Source organism: Podarcis pityusensis, assembly GCF_964106645.2.
Source record: "Podarcis pityusensis genome assembly, chromosome: 9".
Classification (NCBI taxonomy): domain Eukaryota; kingdom Metazoa; phylum Chordata; class Lepidosauria; order Squamata; family Lacertidae; genus Podarcis; species Podarcis pityusensis.
In genome coordinates, this window is record NC_138034.1 from 7,725,360 (window position 1) to 7,740,887 (window position 15,528).

General features: G+C 42.7%; 2 protein-coding genes across 4 annotated transcripts in view; one reads left to right on the plus strand and one right to left on the minus strand.

Annotated features, from left to right (window-relative positions):
- The first annotated feature begins 847 nt into the window (after positions 1 to 847).
- Positions 848 to 7,410, plus strand: MED28 (mediator complex subunit 28). Its single transcript, XM_081020198.1, has 4 exons — positions 848 to 1,061; positions 3,582 to 3,648; positions 4,602 to 4,714; positions 6,233 to 7,410. The coding sequence occupies exons 1-4, from the start codon at positions 879 to 881 to the stop codon at positions 6,428 to 6,430; spliced, it is 561 nt and encodes a 186-aa protein (XP_080876324.1). The 5' UTR covers positions 848 to 878; the 3' UTR covers positions 6,431 to 7,410.
- FAM184B (family with sequence similarity 184 member B) overlaps positions 6,498 to 15,528 on the minus strand; it is a 73,313-nt gene continuing 64,282 nt past the window's right edge. For 2 of the 3 annotated variants that reach the window (XM_081019856.1, XM_081019854.1), the window contains 5 exons: positions 15,218 to 15,364; positions 14,958 to 15,075; positions 12,914 to 13,021; positions 11,403 to 11,608; positions 6,498 to 9,682 (listed from right to left, as the gene is read on the minus strand). In XM_081019856.1, the coding sequence (XP_080875982.1) occupies positions 9,592 to 9,682; positions 11,403 to 11,608; positions 12,914 to 13,021; positions 14,958 to 15,075; positions 15,218 to 15,364 (670 nt within the window). In that variant the 3' untranslated portion in view covers positions 6,498 to 9,591. The remainder of the gene's footprint in view (positions 9,683 to 11,402; positions 11,609 to 12,913; positions 13,022 to 14,957; positions 15,076 to 15,217; positions 15,365 to 15,528) is intronic. The other variant, XM_081019855.1, reaches the window with a different exon arrangement.

Below are 15,528 nucleotides of genomic sequence, written 5' to 3' on the forward strand. Positions count from 1 at the left end.
ACCCCTGCCGTACGGGCCAGTCATGTCCGACTCTAGGGTTGTGCGCCCATCTCACTTAAGAGGCCGGGGGCCAGCGCTGTCCGGAGACACTTCCGGGTCACGTGGCCAGCGTGACGAAGCTGCTCTGGCGAGCCAGCACCACCGCAGCACACGGAAACGCCGTTTACCTTCCCGCTATAAAGCGGTACCTATTTATCTACTTGCACTTAGGGGTGCTTTCGAACTGCTAGGTGGGCAGGAGCTGGTTACCGAAGACGGGAGCTCACCCCGCCGTGGGGATTCGAACCGCCGACCATATGATCGGCAAGCCCTAGGCACTGAGGTTTTCCCCACAGCGTCACTCGCGTCCTAAGCCTGCCTTAGGACCAATTAAAATTATAATTATACTCTGCCATTTCCCCTTGCAGTGACTTATGGATAAAATAAGAACCTAGCTAAAACATGGGTAAAGACCACACCATTCGCAAAAAACAATATAAGCATGAATAGAAATAAATATATATGGATTTAATTCTATTAATGTTTAATTTTTTTTAATGGTTAACTAGACCATGGGTAAAAACCACACCAATCACAAAAAACAATATAAGTATAAATATAAATATATAGATTTAATTCTATTAATGTTTAATTTTTTAAAATGATTTGTGGTTTTTTTTTATATATGTGTGTATAAAACATTATAGATAATATATACTGTATTACAGTAATATATGAAGGATTTATACAGCCGTAAATTATTGATACATAACACCTAAGTCCAAATGCAAAGGTTCCAAGGCCCCGCCCCCTCCGCTTACGTCACCCCACCCCCGAGCGTCACCGCGTTCCCCAGTCGCGCCTGCGCACTGGCTGCTTCCGGCCTGCGCTCCGTTGCCATGGCGGCCGGCCTGAGCGGAATGTTCGGGAACCAGGGCCCGGTCCCTCCTCCTCCTCCGCCGCCGCCTCCTCCGCCCGTGGCCCCCGGTGTGTCGGGGCCAGCCGGCCTCCTCCCGCCGAACCCCGCGGGCCCGCGGAACCCCAACAGCACCCTCGTGGACGAGCTGGAGGCGTCTTTCGAGGTAGGCCGCGGCGGGCGGGAGCCGGAAGGTACCATGATTGTAAGGGGGGGGATGAACGAAAGTGAGCGGGAGAGGGCCGTTGCCGTGTCCCTCCCTCGGACGGGGGAGCTCTTCGAACAAGAGGCCTTCCTAACCATAGAGACGAGGACAGTGGTAAACAGAGCTTGTCTGTACTTCCGGTTCCTGTTTCAACAATTCCCCCCCCCCTTTTTAATATGGACATGTTATTGCTGTTTAGTTGTTTAGTCGTGTCCGACTCTTCGTGACCCCCTGAACCAGAGCACGCCAGGCACTCCTGTCTTCCACTGCCTCCTGCAGTTTGGTCAAACTCATGCTGGTAGCTTCGAGAACACTATCCAACCATCTCATCCTCTGTCATCCCCTTCTCCTTGTGCCCTCCATCTTTCCCAACATCAGGGTCTTCTCCAGGGAGTCTTCTCTTCTCATGAGGTGGCCAAAGTCTTGGAGCCTCAGCTTCACAATCTGTCCTTCCAGTGAGCACTCAGGGCTGATTTCCTTCAGAATGGAGAGGTTTGTTCTTCTTGCAGTCCATGGGACTCTCAAGAGTCTCCTCCAGCACCATAATCCAAAAAGCATCAATTCTTCAGCCATCAGCCTTCTTTATGGTCCAGCTCTCACTTCTATACATCACTACTGGGAAAACCATAGCTTTAACTATACGGACCTTTGTCGGCAAGGTGATGTCTCTGCTTTTTAAGATGCTGTCTAGGTTTGTCATTGCTTTTCTCCCAAGGAGCAGGTGTCTTTTAATTTCGTGGCTGCTGTCACCATCAGCAGTGATCATGGAGCCCAAGAAAGTAAAATCTCTCACTGCCTCCATTTCTTCCCCTTCTATTTGCCAGGAGGTGATGGGACATAAACTTTCAAAAACTGTAGACTTGGACATGTTCTGTGTGCAGAGCAGCTTTCGGGCATTGGAGGATTTTTTCCCTTTGTCAAATCCCAAGAGCCAGAAGGGAATCTTGCCCGTGCAAATCCTAATAAACGCTCTTTCTAGCTCAGGTCTTCTATGCTTTTTCTAATCCAGGCCTCATTAACATCTGACATTATACATTTTAAGGATGATACGTTGTTATTGTTGCACATTTTAGTTTTTAATTTTTTAAAAAATTGGGTTTTATAAACAAGAATAATGCTATACGAATAAGTAGACCAAGTTTTCTCATGTCATTTGTATATCACAAAAATAGCATAATAAATGTGGGAAGATATCCACAACATATGTTTCATTATTAGTGGTCAATGTATAAGTTCTTGGTTCATGAATTGGTGTAAACAATTAGGAAGAAGAAAAAAAAGGGGAAAGTGCTCTGCCAAAGCAAACACGTGATGCACTTTGCCGCTTGATGGCAGCTCTGCAGTGTTAACTTTCCAGGGGGACAGCTGTTCTGGCCTGTTGCTGCCAAAACAACCAGCTGTCTTCAGAACAGACTAATGTTTGTAAGCTTTGAAGCAGGGTGTCTCAAAGTTGGGCCCCCAGCTGTTGTTGGACTATAACTCCTAGCATCCTGGACCGCTTGTCCTGCCAGCTAAGGATGATGGGAGCCCTAGTTTGAGAAACACTGCAAGGCGCCACAAGACCCTTATATGTAATCACACCCTGTTAACTTTTCAGGTATGGAGTTGAGGCTGCGGCTCCTTTGGACTCCTAGCCAAAAATCCTCCATTCACGCACATTTGATCTCTTTACGACAGTGACGGCCAAACTTGGCCCTCCAGCTGTTTTGGGACTACAATTCCCATCATCCCTGACCACTGGTCCTGTTAGCTAGGGATGATGGGAGTTGTAGTCCCAAAACAGCTGGAGGGCCAAGTTTGGCCATGCCTGCTCTAGAGCCTTTAACAAGAAGTGTGCTCTTGCCTATCAGATATTTATTGTATCCAGTCCTGCTTGGTTGTCGAAACCAAAAGTGTTTATATGGTTATACAGTGGTACCTCGGTTTACTAAATCCGTTCCGGAAGTCCGTTCTTAAACCGAAACCGTTCTTAAACCAAGACGCTCTTTCCCTAATGAGGTCTCCCGGTGCCCTTCCACCATTCAGCTTCCGTTCTTACACCGAGGTAAAGTTCGCAAACTGGGACACTTTCCGGTTTTGTGGAGTTCGTAAACCGAATAGTTCGTAAACAGGGCTGTTCTTAAACCGGGGTACCACTGTAGTATCTATTAGCCCTGAAGATTCAGTTGGATCTCACAATACTATATTTCATGGCCCCTTCCCCCCTTCCCCCCCCCCTTTCTATATACTTGTGTTTATAAAGTCGCAGTTGATGTCATTAAGGCAGATATAAATCTCTGTCAGTCGAGGAGAAAGATGTTTCATTTATTGGCGTGTGAAATAAAAGCCCACGAGTTTTTTTCGTAGAAAGCAAAAATGCATTTAATGGTTCAGCATTGCTCATGGGAAACAAGAGGAAGCTGTATACCCATAATGGCATGTACACTGTGAATGTCCTTCTGTTTCTAGTAATTGCTTTTATATATTTCTCTAATTACCCAGGCTTGCTTTGCTTCTCTCGTGAGTCAAGATTATGTCAATGGTACAGACCAGGAAGAAATTAGAACTGGTAAGCCTATACCTCCATCTTCATTTTAACTTAGATTTTGTTTTATTTTGCTGCTTTAGTTTTTATCTCTTGTTGCTTTTTTTATGATGTCGCTTGGTTAAATGGTTTTTAAATTGTAAGTTTTTTTGAGAGTCCTCTGGACTAAGCCAACCAATTAGTAATTGCTTAAGGTAAAATAAATTAGATTATGCGAAATCAGTAGGGCTGGAAAGTTATTCACTTGGTGTTTCGCAAACCATTGGTAGCTAGACCACATCTGGTGCTCCCAATTAGAAGCATATTTTACTTGAGCACATTTTACTGATTATCTTACAGGAGAGCTCCATCAGGGAATCCTGTTGGATATTTATTATTGCCCTTGGGATGATGCTCATACTTACATATTGACATTCTGGGGGACAAAGATTGGCAGATGCATCTGATATGCATTGGCTTAAGTTTAAGATGTTGTTTAGTCCTCTTTGTGATACAGTTTAAGAATCATGGTGCTACTGTGCATTTAAACTCCATCACTTGAATTCTATACAGGTAAAATTTCTTATGCATGTGGTAAAATCACACCTGTGATTTCTATTCAAAAACTGAAGGATTCTTTTTTCTCTCATCAGAATTTTTTTTTAATTACCTTTTTCACATAACTCTTTTGTTAAAATGGTTGTATTTTAGCAGACTATGTATACAACATGCAAAATCAAGATTCCTATGTATTCTTTATCAGCCCACTGCCTGACTTTGAACATTCTATTTTTTCCCTTTTAAAAAAAAAAATGTCAAAACCATGAACTACTTTATGCAAACCTTATTGTTGCAAGTTTTTAAGAATGCAGCATTTTAGCCAAAAAAATTCACTTTGCTCGTATCATAGCCTGGTCCGTAACTGGTTTGTAAAATTATGAATATTCAATTTTCCTGTGGAATAACTTTGAAATCTTGTTGCTCTCTCTGCGTATTAGGCGTTGACCAGTGTATCCAGAAATTTTTAGATGTTGCACGGCAAACAGAATGCTTTTTCTTACAAAAAAGGCTGCAGCTATGTGTCCAGAAACCAGAGCAAGTAATTAAAGAGGTACGTGCTGGGTTTTCCTCTAGGCTTGAACATGACATCTAAATCTATACACAAAGGTATGACTGATACTTTGGTCTTTGATTCATTCATTTAGTTCAGTCTTAAATGGATAAAAATAATTTAATAAATACAATGGAGTTAAATCCACATAGGGACGCGGGTGGCGCTGTGGGTTAAACCACAGAGCTTAGGACTTGCCGATCAGAAGGTCGCGGTTCTTATCCCCGCAACGGGATGAGCTCCCATTGTTCGGTCCCGGCTCCTGCCAACCTGGCAGTTCGAAAGCATGTCAAAGTGCAAGTAGATAAATAGGTACCGCTCCGGTGGGAAGGTAAACGGCGTTTCCGTGCGCTGCTCTGGTTCGCCAGAAGCAGCTTAGTCATGCTGGCCACATGACCCGGAAGCTGTACACCGGCTCCCTCGGCCAATAAAGCGAGATGAGCACCACAACCCCAGAGTCGGTCACGACTGGACCTAATGGTCAGGGGTCCCTTTACCTTTGAATCCACATACAGTTTACTTGGCCAGTAACAGACAGATGAAGGTTTTTTTCCCGTCCAAACAATCTCATCACTGTATGTGTTCAGATTAGTGCAGCACAATCCTGACTATAATTTCCACAGCGGTAAGTCCTGTTGAATTCAGTGGGCTTACTCTCAGGTATGTGGGGTTAGGAGTGCCGTTTTAGGGAACATTTGCCTTGTGTAGTAGTTTTAGAACTGCTGGGGGAAATGAATCAACTGCAAAATTTGCAGAAAACCTTGGTTAGAGCGTGTTGAAAATTTGTCGTTGGGCCTCCATCCTGAGGAGCATAATTTTAACTCTGTGACCACACAAAAACAATTTATGTTTTAATCAACTCTTAGCAGGCAGGCACTGCTTTAAAGTTGCAAGGTATGCATTCCAATATAGTTCATCATAGTTCTTGATGGTAACTAAGAAAAGGACAAATGTTCATTTTGTGTGGAGAGTTAAGTGTAATTGCAGAGCAGCTGAGCTGAGCATCAAGAATGCCCATGGTCCCCATTTTGCCTCTGCCATGGTCTCAGTGTTGTAAAGATAACTGCAGGAATATGGGCAAAGTGCACTAAATACTCAAAATATTATATATGTGCTTTGGGGGGAGGAAACATAACTGGATGTTGGAAAACACTGCCTTGCTCCAAGCACCCGTCCTGTATGTGTCTTGTCATCCTTCCCTTTTTCAGAGCTTTGCCCAAAAGTTGAAAGTCTGTTTCAGAGTCATTAAAAGCGCACTTAAATAGTAACTCGTACAGAGGAAGAGATTGACACTTATCAAAATCCCTGTAAGAAATGCATTGCCCAGAGAGGGAAATAGATGTTACTTTTTCTTTTGAAACTTGCATCGTACGAATATTTAAAAAGAATATAACCTCTTGTGACAACAGAAAGGATAGCTTGCTGTGAGAATTATTTCTTCAGTTGCATAGGAACAGATCTTACATAAAAGAGATTCCTTGTTGCTTGTAATTTCCTGTGTACCTGTCTCTCCTGTAGGATGTTTCAGAGCTGAGAAATGAACTGCAGAGGAAGGAAGCACTAATTCAGAAGCACTTGGGTAAACTGCGACACTGGCAGCAGGTTCTGGAAGACATCAATGTCCAGCACAAAAAGCCTGCTGAAATGCCTCAAGGATCCTTAGCGTATCTAGAGCAGGCGTCGGCTAACATTCCTGCACCGCTCAAGCAAACGTGAACAACGCAATGGACTTCCTTTTGTCTGTACGGTGCAATTTCATATGGATATTTTTTAGGTGACGACAAGAAGCATAACGAAATGATGATAAAGCCATTTGCCCTTGCAGGGCTCAGAATGGGGCCTTGGTTTAGGTTTTGTACTTTTATTAATCACCTGGCCCAACAAATTACATATGGAGCAGACTCAAAGCAAGCATATCTCTGAGCTGTTAAAATGCTTTCTGCTGAAGAAACGACAAATAGGTGTTTTTGAGCTATCACATGGGTAGTTTTGTCGTAGTAATGAATAAGTGTGTTTTTATTTTTAAAACTCCCAAACTTCACAGGTAGTGTGCCATGTGCCCAAAATATAGTGGCTGATCTGTGGAACAAAATATTGGCTGAAATTCAGAGGGTTACTTCAGGCATGCAGTTTGGGGGGAGTGCTTTTGAAATTTGCATTGGTGGTCAGTGGGGAAGGGGAAGGGGCTCTGCTGAAAACAGTAGCTGAGCCTTTGGATGTGCTCAAAATAGCCTTTTGGGTCGCTGCTCTTGGTCCTAGGGTTTTTCTTTCTGCTACTGCCTCTTTTCATGGTATAAGAAATTCAACAAAGGGCTCTACAGCACATAATCTTATTTTTTATGTTCCTTCTGCCTAAGGGAGGAGAATCAGAGCGGCCACTTTACTATTATTATTTTATTTTACAACCTCAATTGCTTTCTTAATGCCTGCCATCACAGCTTCCTACGTATTTTTCTTTTGTGTCTCAAGCCATGTATTTTCCTTTTGTCCCCGGAAGCATGTTGCTCTAAATTATCTCTTCAAAACAGCATCAGCGTTGCTGTTCAAGGTTCCTGTTTTATAATGGAAGAAGAGAAAATACTCATGACATGTATGTAGCTAGGCACAATTTCTTTAATTTCGTGGATCAGACTGCAAATCAAGAACTACTTTCTCTAGTTTGAATCAACAAAATGATAATAAACCACACATGGGGGGGGAAATAGTGTACTTAGTTTTATTTTGATAGCATCACCAAATGAGCTTTAGGTAATGTTCATTTTTTATTTTGATCACATAACAATAAGTTTGTTTTATATATACAAAGCACCCTCGGCTTATTTTATTCAGAAAATTGTTTGGCTTTCTTTCAAGTACACTGTTTTGCTTCAGACATTTCCCAAAGATTCTGGTTCCAAATGGGTTTGGCAATCTGACATAGCATATTGACATTGCTGGCTGAAATTATAGGTGTTCTTGAATTTGCTTCTTGAAAACTGAACAGTTTGAACAGGAACACTTGGCTTTTATGCTGTATGTATTTAAATGCCACAATCCAAATAATGCAGATGTTCTGAAGTTAGCTTGATTTAATGTTAAGGTAAAGACAATAGAAGAACACTATTTCCTAACCGAGGAAAAACATGTTTTGTAATCTGTCACTACAGGGCACAGATGCAGCATGAAATATTGGCACGCAAAGAACCATAAAGCTGTTGGTGGATGGGCCATTGGCCTGATCCAACTGGACCCTTCATATATTCTTATGATATAGAGATACAGTCATACCTCATGTTGCGTCCGCTTCATGTTGCGTCTTTTCGTGTTACGTCCTGCAGCAACCTAGAAGTACCAGAACAGGTTACTTCTGGGTTTTGCCGCTCGCGTCTGCGCAGATGCGCCAAATCATGCCGTGCACCTCCGCAGACGCAGCACTTTGAGTTGCAGGCATTTCACGTTGCGGCCGGGCCTCCGGAACAGATCCCATCCGTAACACGAGGTACCACTGTACTTGTGTTTCTCAGCTTTCTGGCAAACTGCTTTTGGCACAAAGATGTTTTCAGAAGCAGTTCATTACATGGTATTAGGGTGGGTACAAGACAATCGTTTTTAAAAAATAAAAAGCAAGCATATAAAATGAGGAGCAGAAGCTTTTCCCGTATGCGGCCTTACTGACCTTGACTCCCTAGACCAGGCATCCCCAAACTCGGTCCTCCAGCTGTTTTGGGATTACAGTTCCCATCATCCCTGACCATCCCTGTTAGCTAGGGAAGATGGGCGTTGTAGTCCCAAAACAGATGGAGGGCCGAGTTTGGAGAAGCCTGCACTAGACACAGCAATATTTATGTGCCGTTTGTGCGAATTCAAGGTATTTCTTTTCAAATGGATTTAATATTTAGGCCTCTGACAGATTGGTGCGCGCAGGCAGTAATGCCTGAAAGAAGTGCCTCATTACCAAGAGACTGGTGGTTGTTTTAAATAAGTAACTGCCATAGCCAGTTGACTATATTGTAAAAGGGATAATGCAGAGGTGTAGCAGGGGACGGGACACTTACCGCGGGGCCGGGCCTGCAGTGCGCCTGAGCCACGCATCTCCTCTGGGAATGAAGTGGTGGGCTTGGGCGCCTGCAGGCTCCGTGTTGCCCGAAACGGCAGTGTGGGGCTTGCGTCTCCCCGCCACCTCTCGGTCCCCTGAGTGGCTAGCTACACCGCTGGGATAAGGCTTCTGTCTCTGAGGTATGAAGTAGGGTAGCATTAAGTTTCCAGCATCGTGACCCTGGTAGGCTGCGCTGCATCTGTGGCATTGTCCTCAATTCCTAATAGAGCAGAAGAACATTCTTTGGAGTTGGATACCCCTGCTATTTCAGACTGGAATGACTATAGAGCCAAAAAAACCCCCCATCAGACTAGAAACTGAAGTGTGCCATCACCAAAAGCACAATTTTCAGTGTCACCGTGCATTTGGTATAAATGCAAATACATATAATTTAACTTCTCGTCCTATGTTTCTCTCTTTGTTTACTGTGCTACCTAAATGTGTTTTAGTGTTTTGGGTTATAATTCTTTTATAAGCTGCCCTGGGAATCCTATTGAACTGAAGCTGATTAGAAATAAAATATTAAGAGGGGTCTTAAATTAAGATAAATAAAATAGTATATACATGAAGATTGGTCATCCATGTAAAAAGCACTTATTTATTTATGGTAATGTTTCAACCATTCCCCCCCCCCCCATGTTAATTTCTTGCTGTGTCAAATCAAATTTAATGGTTCTCTTACTAACAAACCTCAGAGTTTATGGTCCTTGTGTTATCTTGCTTATCTTACTCTGCAAAGCACTATATAAATATTTAACATCAACAGTACTATCCGTGTAGGATATTCTATAAATAGTTTCTCTCAGAAAGAGAAGTATTTCGTAAACCACTCCTGATGGCGAGGGTCCGGTTTCTGAGCATCTTTGGGTTCTGATGTTTCATTACTTTGCAGCCTGAAGAGAAAAAAAATTCAAAGAAAGATATGAGTCGAAAATGAATTGGAAGATACGAGTAATCAGAGGTAGCAGTAACTGGTACTCTGTGTAACTGGCATTACTATGTATTGTTGCCTGTGAACTGGTAATCAGATGGAAGAGAGAAGTTTGCATTTTGAGTCCTGGCCACAGTTATGAGTAGAAGAAGAAATGGCTGCAGAGGGCAAGATTCCTCCCTCTATTCCAAAATAACGCTCTATTCCTAACTGCCAGTTGCCCCGGGACTTCAAAATCGGAAATGAAGTGTATGCCGGGCACATCTCTTGACAAAGAGGGCTGTTTTTTAAAATGAACACCGACACAATATTGTTGCAATCTTGTAAGCCAATTTAGGGACCATACAATCAAAAGGCAAGGCAACTCGTCAAAATACATGCGTAAACAAGGACTGGAAGAAGGGTTTGGCAACTCAAGATATTCCACAAAGCAGTCCAGCTCCACCAGGTTCGCTTTGGCTTGATGTTCAAGCTACTGTACGTTGAAATATTCCAGAGAGCAAATCCCGTGAAATGAAGAAGGTACGCTGAATGTTCAGCTTGTCTTCAAAAATGACGCAAGAAATACAGACATGAGGTTTTACTAAAGCAGCTTTAATATAATCTGTTTTCTGTCAGCAACTTCATACTCACTGACATCTTTATTTGAATTTTGTATTCTCAAAATATGTAATATATCTGTGCATACAGCAGGAGCTAAGAAATAAATTCTGCCACATCAAACCACTATCCCTGTCAGAAAAATCTTATACCAGGAATTATCTTGATCTAAAACGCCACCACCAATGAAATGAAATACTGCATAGGTTGTAATCTTGCTACCTCCTATTTGTTAAAAGATACTGCTATTTGCATAGGCCTTAAGTTACACTTAAGAGTTACACTCTTGTCTATACTGACTTCCATTGATTTCAGGAAGTCTACTCAGAGCATGACATAATTGCTTGTGCCCATTTCTTCATATAGGTCACATAATATAAAACACCCATAAAGGTCAGTCCTAGCACTTCAGAGCTCGCGTGAGTCTCTAGGAAGTTGCTATGGTGAGGAAGACCCAAACTCTCAACACTCGCACAAACCTTGTGTGGTTTGGGGACGGTAGCCATTAAACAGGTGCTAAACAAGCCTATTTTGCTGGGAAACATGTCTTTCTAAATAAGCTGACAAACTTTGTGACTATTTCGTTTCCTTTATTCCTGTTTACTCTCTCATCATCGTTTCTATTCTTCCCCAAAATTCTGGAGCTCCACTTGGTATTTAGCAACAGATTCTAGGCACTGCTGAACTCATTTTATAGGAAGTAACATTTTCGATCTTGTCCACACGACTCGTTTTAGAGAGCATAGAATCTTAAGAGTTGGAAGGGACCCAAGGGCCATCTAGTCCAACCCCCTGCGATGCAGGAATCTCAGCTAAAGCATCTATGACAGATAGCCACCCAACCTCTGCTTAAATATCTCCCAAGGAAGGGGAGTCCACAACCTCCCAAGGGAGCTCAGATCAGAATGATGTTTTGTTATTGATGAAGTCTAAGAATACTTTGGTTAAATGAACACTAGTGACTCAGAAGTAAATACCAATGGGTTCAATAGGGCTTTACTTCCAGGAGGAATGGTATAGGATTGGAGCTTCATTATGCAGGATCACAGCTTTCTCCCCGTAAGTACAGACTGATGACTTACCTTGGGGCTGGCTTGGTCTCCAAGGCTTGTACTGATGGATAGCACACTCTGACACAGCCAGGATTCTGATCCAAACTTGTCGATTTTGTAATCTGAGGTGGATTTCTCTTCGGCCTCAAGTCACCACTCAGAAAGCTTTTTGCATAGGAAGCTAAATTCGGAACGCTGACAATGCGGCTGGGAGCTTCATTCATTTTCTTCTTCTGCTTTATTAGGAGAACAGAATTGCGTATCTCATTATTATTAATATTTAATAACATGAATTAATATACCGCCCTATACCCAGAGGTCTCAGGGCAGTTCACAGAATAAAATATATATATAAAACCACAAGCAAAATAAAAACAACAACCCAATAACACCCCCCCTGCAAAAATCCCCACATTTTAAAAGAGCATAGGATGTCAAGTCAACCAAAGGCCTGGTTAAAAAAGAATGTTTCTGCCTGCACCTAAAGTGTATAATGAAGGCGCCAGGCAAACTTCCCTGGGGAGGGCATTCCACAGGTGGGGAGCCACTGCAGAAAAGTCCCTGTTTTGCCACCCTCCGGACCTCTCAAGGAGGAGGCACACGAAGGAGGGCCTCAGAAGATGATCTCAGCATCTGGGTAGGTTCATATGGAAAATGGTGGTCCTTGAGGTATTGCGGTCCTGAGCTGTTTAAGGCTTTATAGGTCAAAACCAGCACTTTGAATTGGGCCCGGAAACTAATTGGTAGACAGTGCAGTTGGACCAGGACTGGTGTAATATGCCCAAACCGTCTTGCTCTGGTGAGCAACCTGGCTGCTGAATTCTGCACTAGCTAAAGTTTCTGAACTGTCTTCAGAGGCAGCCCTTGTTTACTTGTACCTTATGCTTTCTTGTCATTGAATATTATTAAAATAGGTTGTACCCTCTCCCCAAACCCAACTTCTCTGCTCAGAATGTAATAACGTTCAAGCACATACGTTCTTCAGCAATATTTACAACAGCCCAAGAAAGTAGGTCAGTTTCATCATTCCCCATACAGCAGATGTGAGATTAAGGCTGGGAAACTTGCCAAAGACTACCTCATGAGTTCATGGCTGAGGGAAGATTGGACTTGGGGACTTCCCAGCTGACAGTATTTATTGGTTTCACCGGTATGGAGACAGAGGCCTGACATTGTAAAATAAACTTAATGAGTTGCATGCAAAGTTAACTTAGGTCCATTAATGTCAGTGGCTCTGCTCAGAGTAAAACTTCATTTGCTAACAACCCACAATGTGTATAATTCTTTATTGCCTGGCATTAGGCATATACCATAGCAAAATATGGCTATGAATCCATAACTATTGGGTTGCACCCAATCTAATCACTCTGTGAAAGGAAAGAGATATATGCTCAGAAAACAGGCAGTTGGCTGCAGCTATATGCAATTAATATCCAATGCTACTCAAACTCATTGTCTGTTGATTTCAAGGGAAAGTATCACCCATGGCCTTTAATATTATCTAGGTATTTAATCATTTAATAGACTTTTGTTTGTATTACCTTTGCAATAGGAGTCAAACACGTAGTGGGGTTTGTGTTAAAAGAAAAGGACCGGTTGCGACATGGTTCTGTACTGGGCAAAAGTGAATGCTGAAGTTTGCTTCCGTCCTGTCAAGGAAAAAACACGTGCTGGTTATATAGATCATCAGCTTGAATATTATTTTAGAGCGCTTAAATCAAAACCCCTGATGAAGTCTGAACCAAAAAATAAACACAGTCTGAAATGATTAATCGTGTCCTCCCTTAAAGAGGGCACGTGTTGCGGTGAGACCTGGCAACCAAACCCTGTGTTGTGGGTGGGTACGTTTGGATAGCCACAACATTCGGTTGGTAGGTCCCTTGATGCAGGGTTCAATCAGGCCAATGGGATGCAGGCTAAACGGATCAAGGGACCTATATATACCTATGCACGTGACCCAGAGCTTCCTCTTTTGGTGCATGCATCGGAACAACCGCCCACCTCTCCCTATATTAAGGGCTGTGCACTTGACCTTGCTATGCCGTTGTGTGTCATCTATCGTTGGGACAGGGGCATGGCAGGAATTTTCCCCACTTGGCTGATTGGCTGGTGCCATTTGGGTTTCGCCTGCCGCGTAGCAAATCGTCACAACTTGTAAGGTTGCGGATAGGCTCTGGTTCAGATGATAGGGATGAGAGAACGCTCTCACCATCCCTATGTGAAGGGTATTCCGTTAAAGGAATCCAGGGACTCAATGGTTTGGTCAACCCTGTGAGGGGGTTGTGCCCGTGCCTGAGTCCAGGGGGACATTTGGGTGGCAGAGATAGCCTGTTCCCGGCTTCCCGCCTATCCAGGTGTTCACCTTAAGCTGACCTATGCTGGTGCCCTGGGTCAGCGCTACCTGCAACGGTGCAGGGAGCTAGTTGAACCAGAGCCTATGCAACCGCTCACTTGCTGTAATCAAAGTTGTGGCCTAAATTCTGCCAAAAACCAAACTAAAATTTGAGTCTTGTGTGAATTTATTTAAGGGGGATGTTTAAAGGTCTGAACACGCAATCCTGAATGAGAGTGGGGCCTGTTGCACAGGGGTTAACAGAGGAGATCTATTCCTTCTCTCCTTCCCCCACTTTTCCATCATTCCTTTGGGCAAGAGTAACTTCTGGAGTGAAGAAGGAGGCAACTGGGTGGATGGGTATACAGGAAGTGTACACTGTATGAGTGGGATGGTGCAAAATGGGACCAGCTGAGCCCTTTGTCAATTCTTCCTATAAGAGGATGGCTCATGCCTGAAATTAATATAATTAAGTTGGGGGTGGAAGGCGGAAATAGTGTTATTCTGAAACTGGAAAATCTTTCCCAAATCTTTCAACTTGATCGCTATGCAATAGCATCGTGCTGAAGTTTGAAGTTGTTTGGGGTTGTGGCCCAGCCAAAGGTCAATGTTCAAATGCCCTTGATTTCAATGTGAAAGATTTAAGCAACTGCTTCAATGCTTCCACTGAAATCAAGGGGTCTTGAAAAATGCTTCCTATTGTCCTTCCAATGGCCAGGATCCACGTGAAATTCTGAAGACATAAAAAAAAGGGAGAATATGAAATAAGCAGCTCATTTGAGTTTTAACACCTGTGGGTATTCCTCCCTCTCACTTCTCCTAATAACTCTAAAAAATTAAGATTGTTGTGTTGTTTGCAAGCAGGGCATTAAAAGTAATGTAAAGTTGTTATGTAAAGGAAGTGAATAAAACTTATCCAAAGTGTTAAGTTGTGGGTGAACATATCAGACGACACAGCGATTCTTCAAACAGCTCTTGTTTATTCACAGGCCAGAATAGAACTGAACTGAAGGGTTCAGTCAGCCTGCTTATATAGAGCTCCAGTACAACGTAACTGTAACAATTTTCTAAAACTATCCAATCACTGAACGTCACTTTTGATCCCTTATTTGCATAAATATCTACAGTATCCCCCTGCTGGCCCAGGGTGAGAAATTCAGTACATAACACAAAGCAATACCTTTCATCACAACCTTTTGGAAAATAGCTGCTTTATAGCATGTACTGTGAGTATTTTCTGGATAAAATCTTACCATTAATTCCTTGATCATCTCTTCTTTTTCATGTAATTTATCCCGTAGGCAGCCTATAAGATGTAGGTCTTCCAGCCTAGGCTCCCTCTTTCGCTCCCTCTCTTCTAATTCTTTAAGTCTGTTTCAATTACAGGATGAAAAGCACTTGAGGAAGATCGCAGAACGCAAACACAAAGTTACATATTATCAAAAATCACCATATATTAACATCTTCACTAGTCCAACACATATTGCACACTTATGCACGTAGAGCCACATACTGGTTTTCCAAGGAGACAATCTTCGCATGAAGTAGGCCTTGTGAACTACTGAAATCAGACATCATGCTTTGAATCTCCTTGCGGTGTTCTTGTTCCAAGACGTCAATTTCCCTTTTATGTTTGATTTTAAGGTCCTCTTCCAATAACCTTAAATGGGGATATCAAAATGTATAATAAAAATAAATATCGAGGACACAATTGTTCAACATGCTGTAGTGGCTTGAAAATGAAATATGAAACATTCCATAGATCAATTGAGATTTCATGAAGTATGATTGACATTTCATTTCACAGCTAAACTATGCAATGAA

What these genes read in the sequence shown, in the direction of transcription:
- MED28 (XM_081020198.1), top strand. Translation starts at nt 879, where the DNA reads ATGGCGGCCGGCCTGAGCGGAATGTTCGGGAACCAGGGCCCGGTCCCT. An exon ending in AGCTGGAGGCGTCTTTCGAG is followed by an intron (nt 1,062 to 3,581) that starts GTAGGCCGCGGC and finishes CTAATTACCCAG; the next exon opens with GCTTGCTTTGCTTCTCTCGT. An exon ending in CAGAGCAAGTAATTAAAGAG is followed by an intron (nt 4,715 to 6,232) that starts GTACGTGCTGGG and finishes TCTCTCCTGTAG; the next exon opens with GATGTTTCAGAGCTGAGAAA.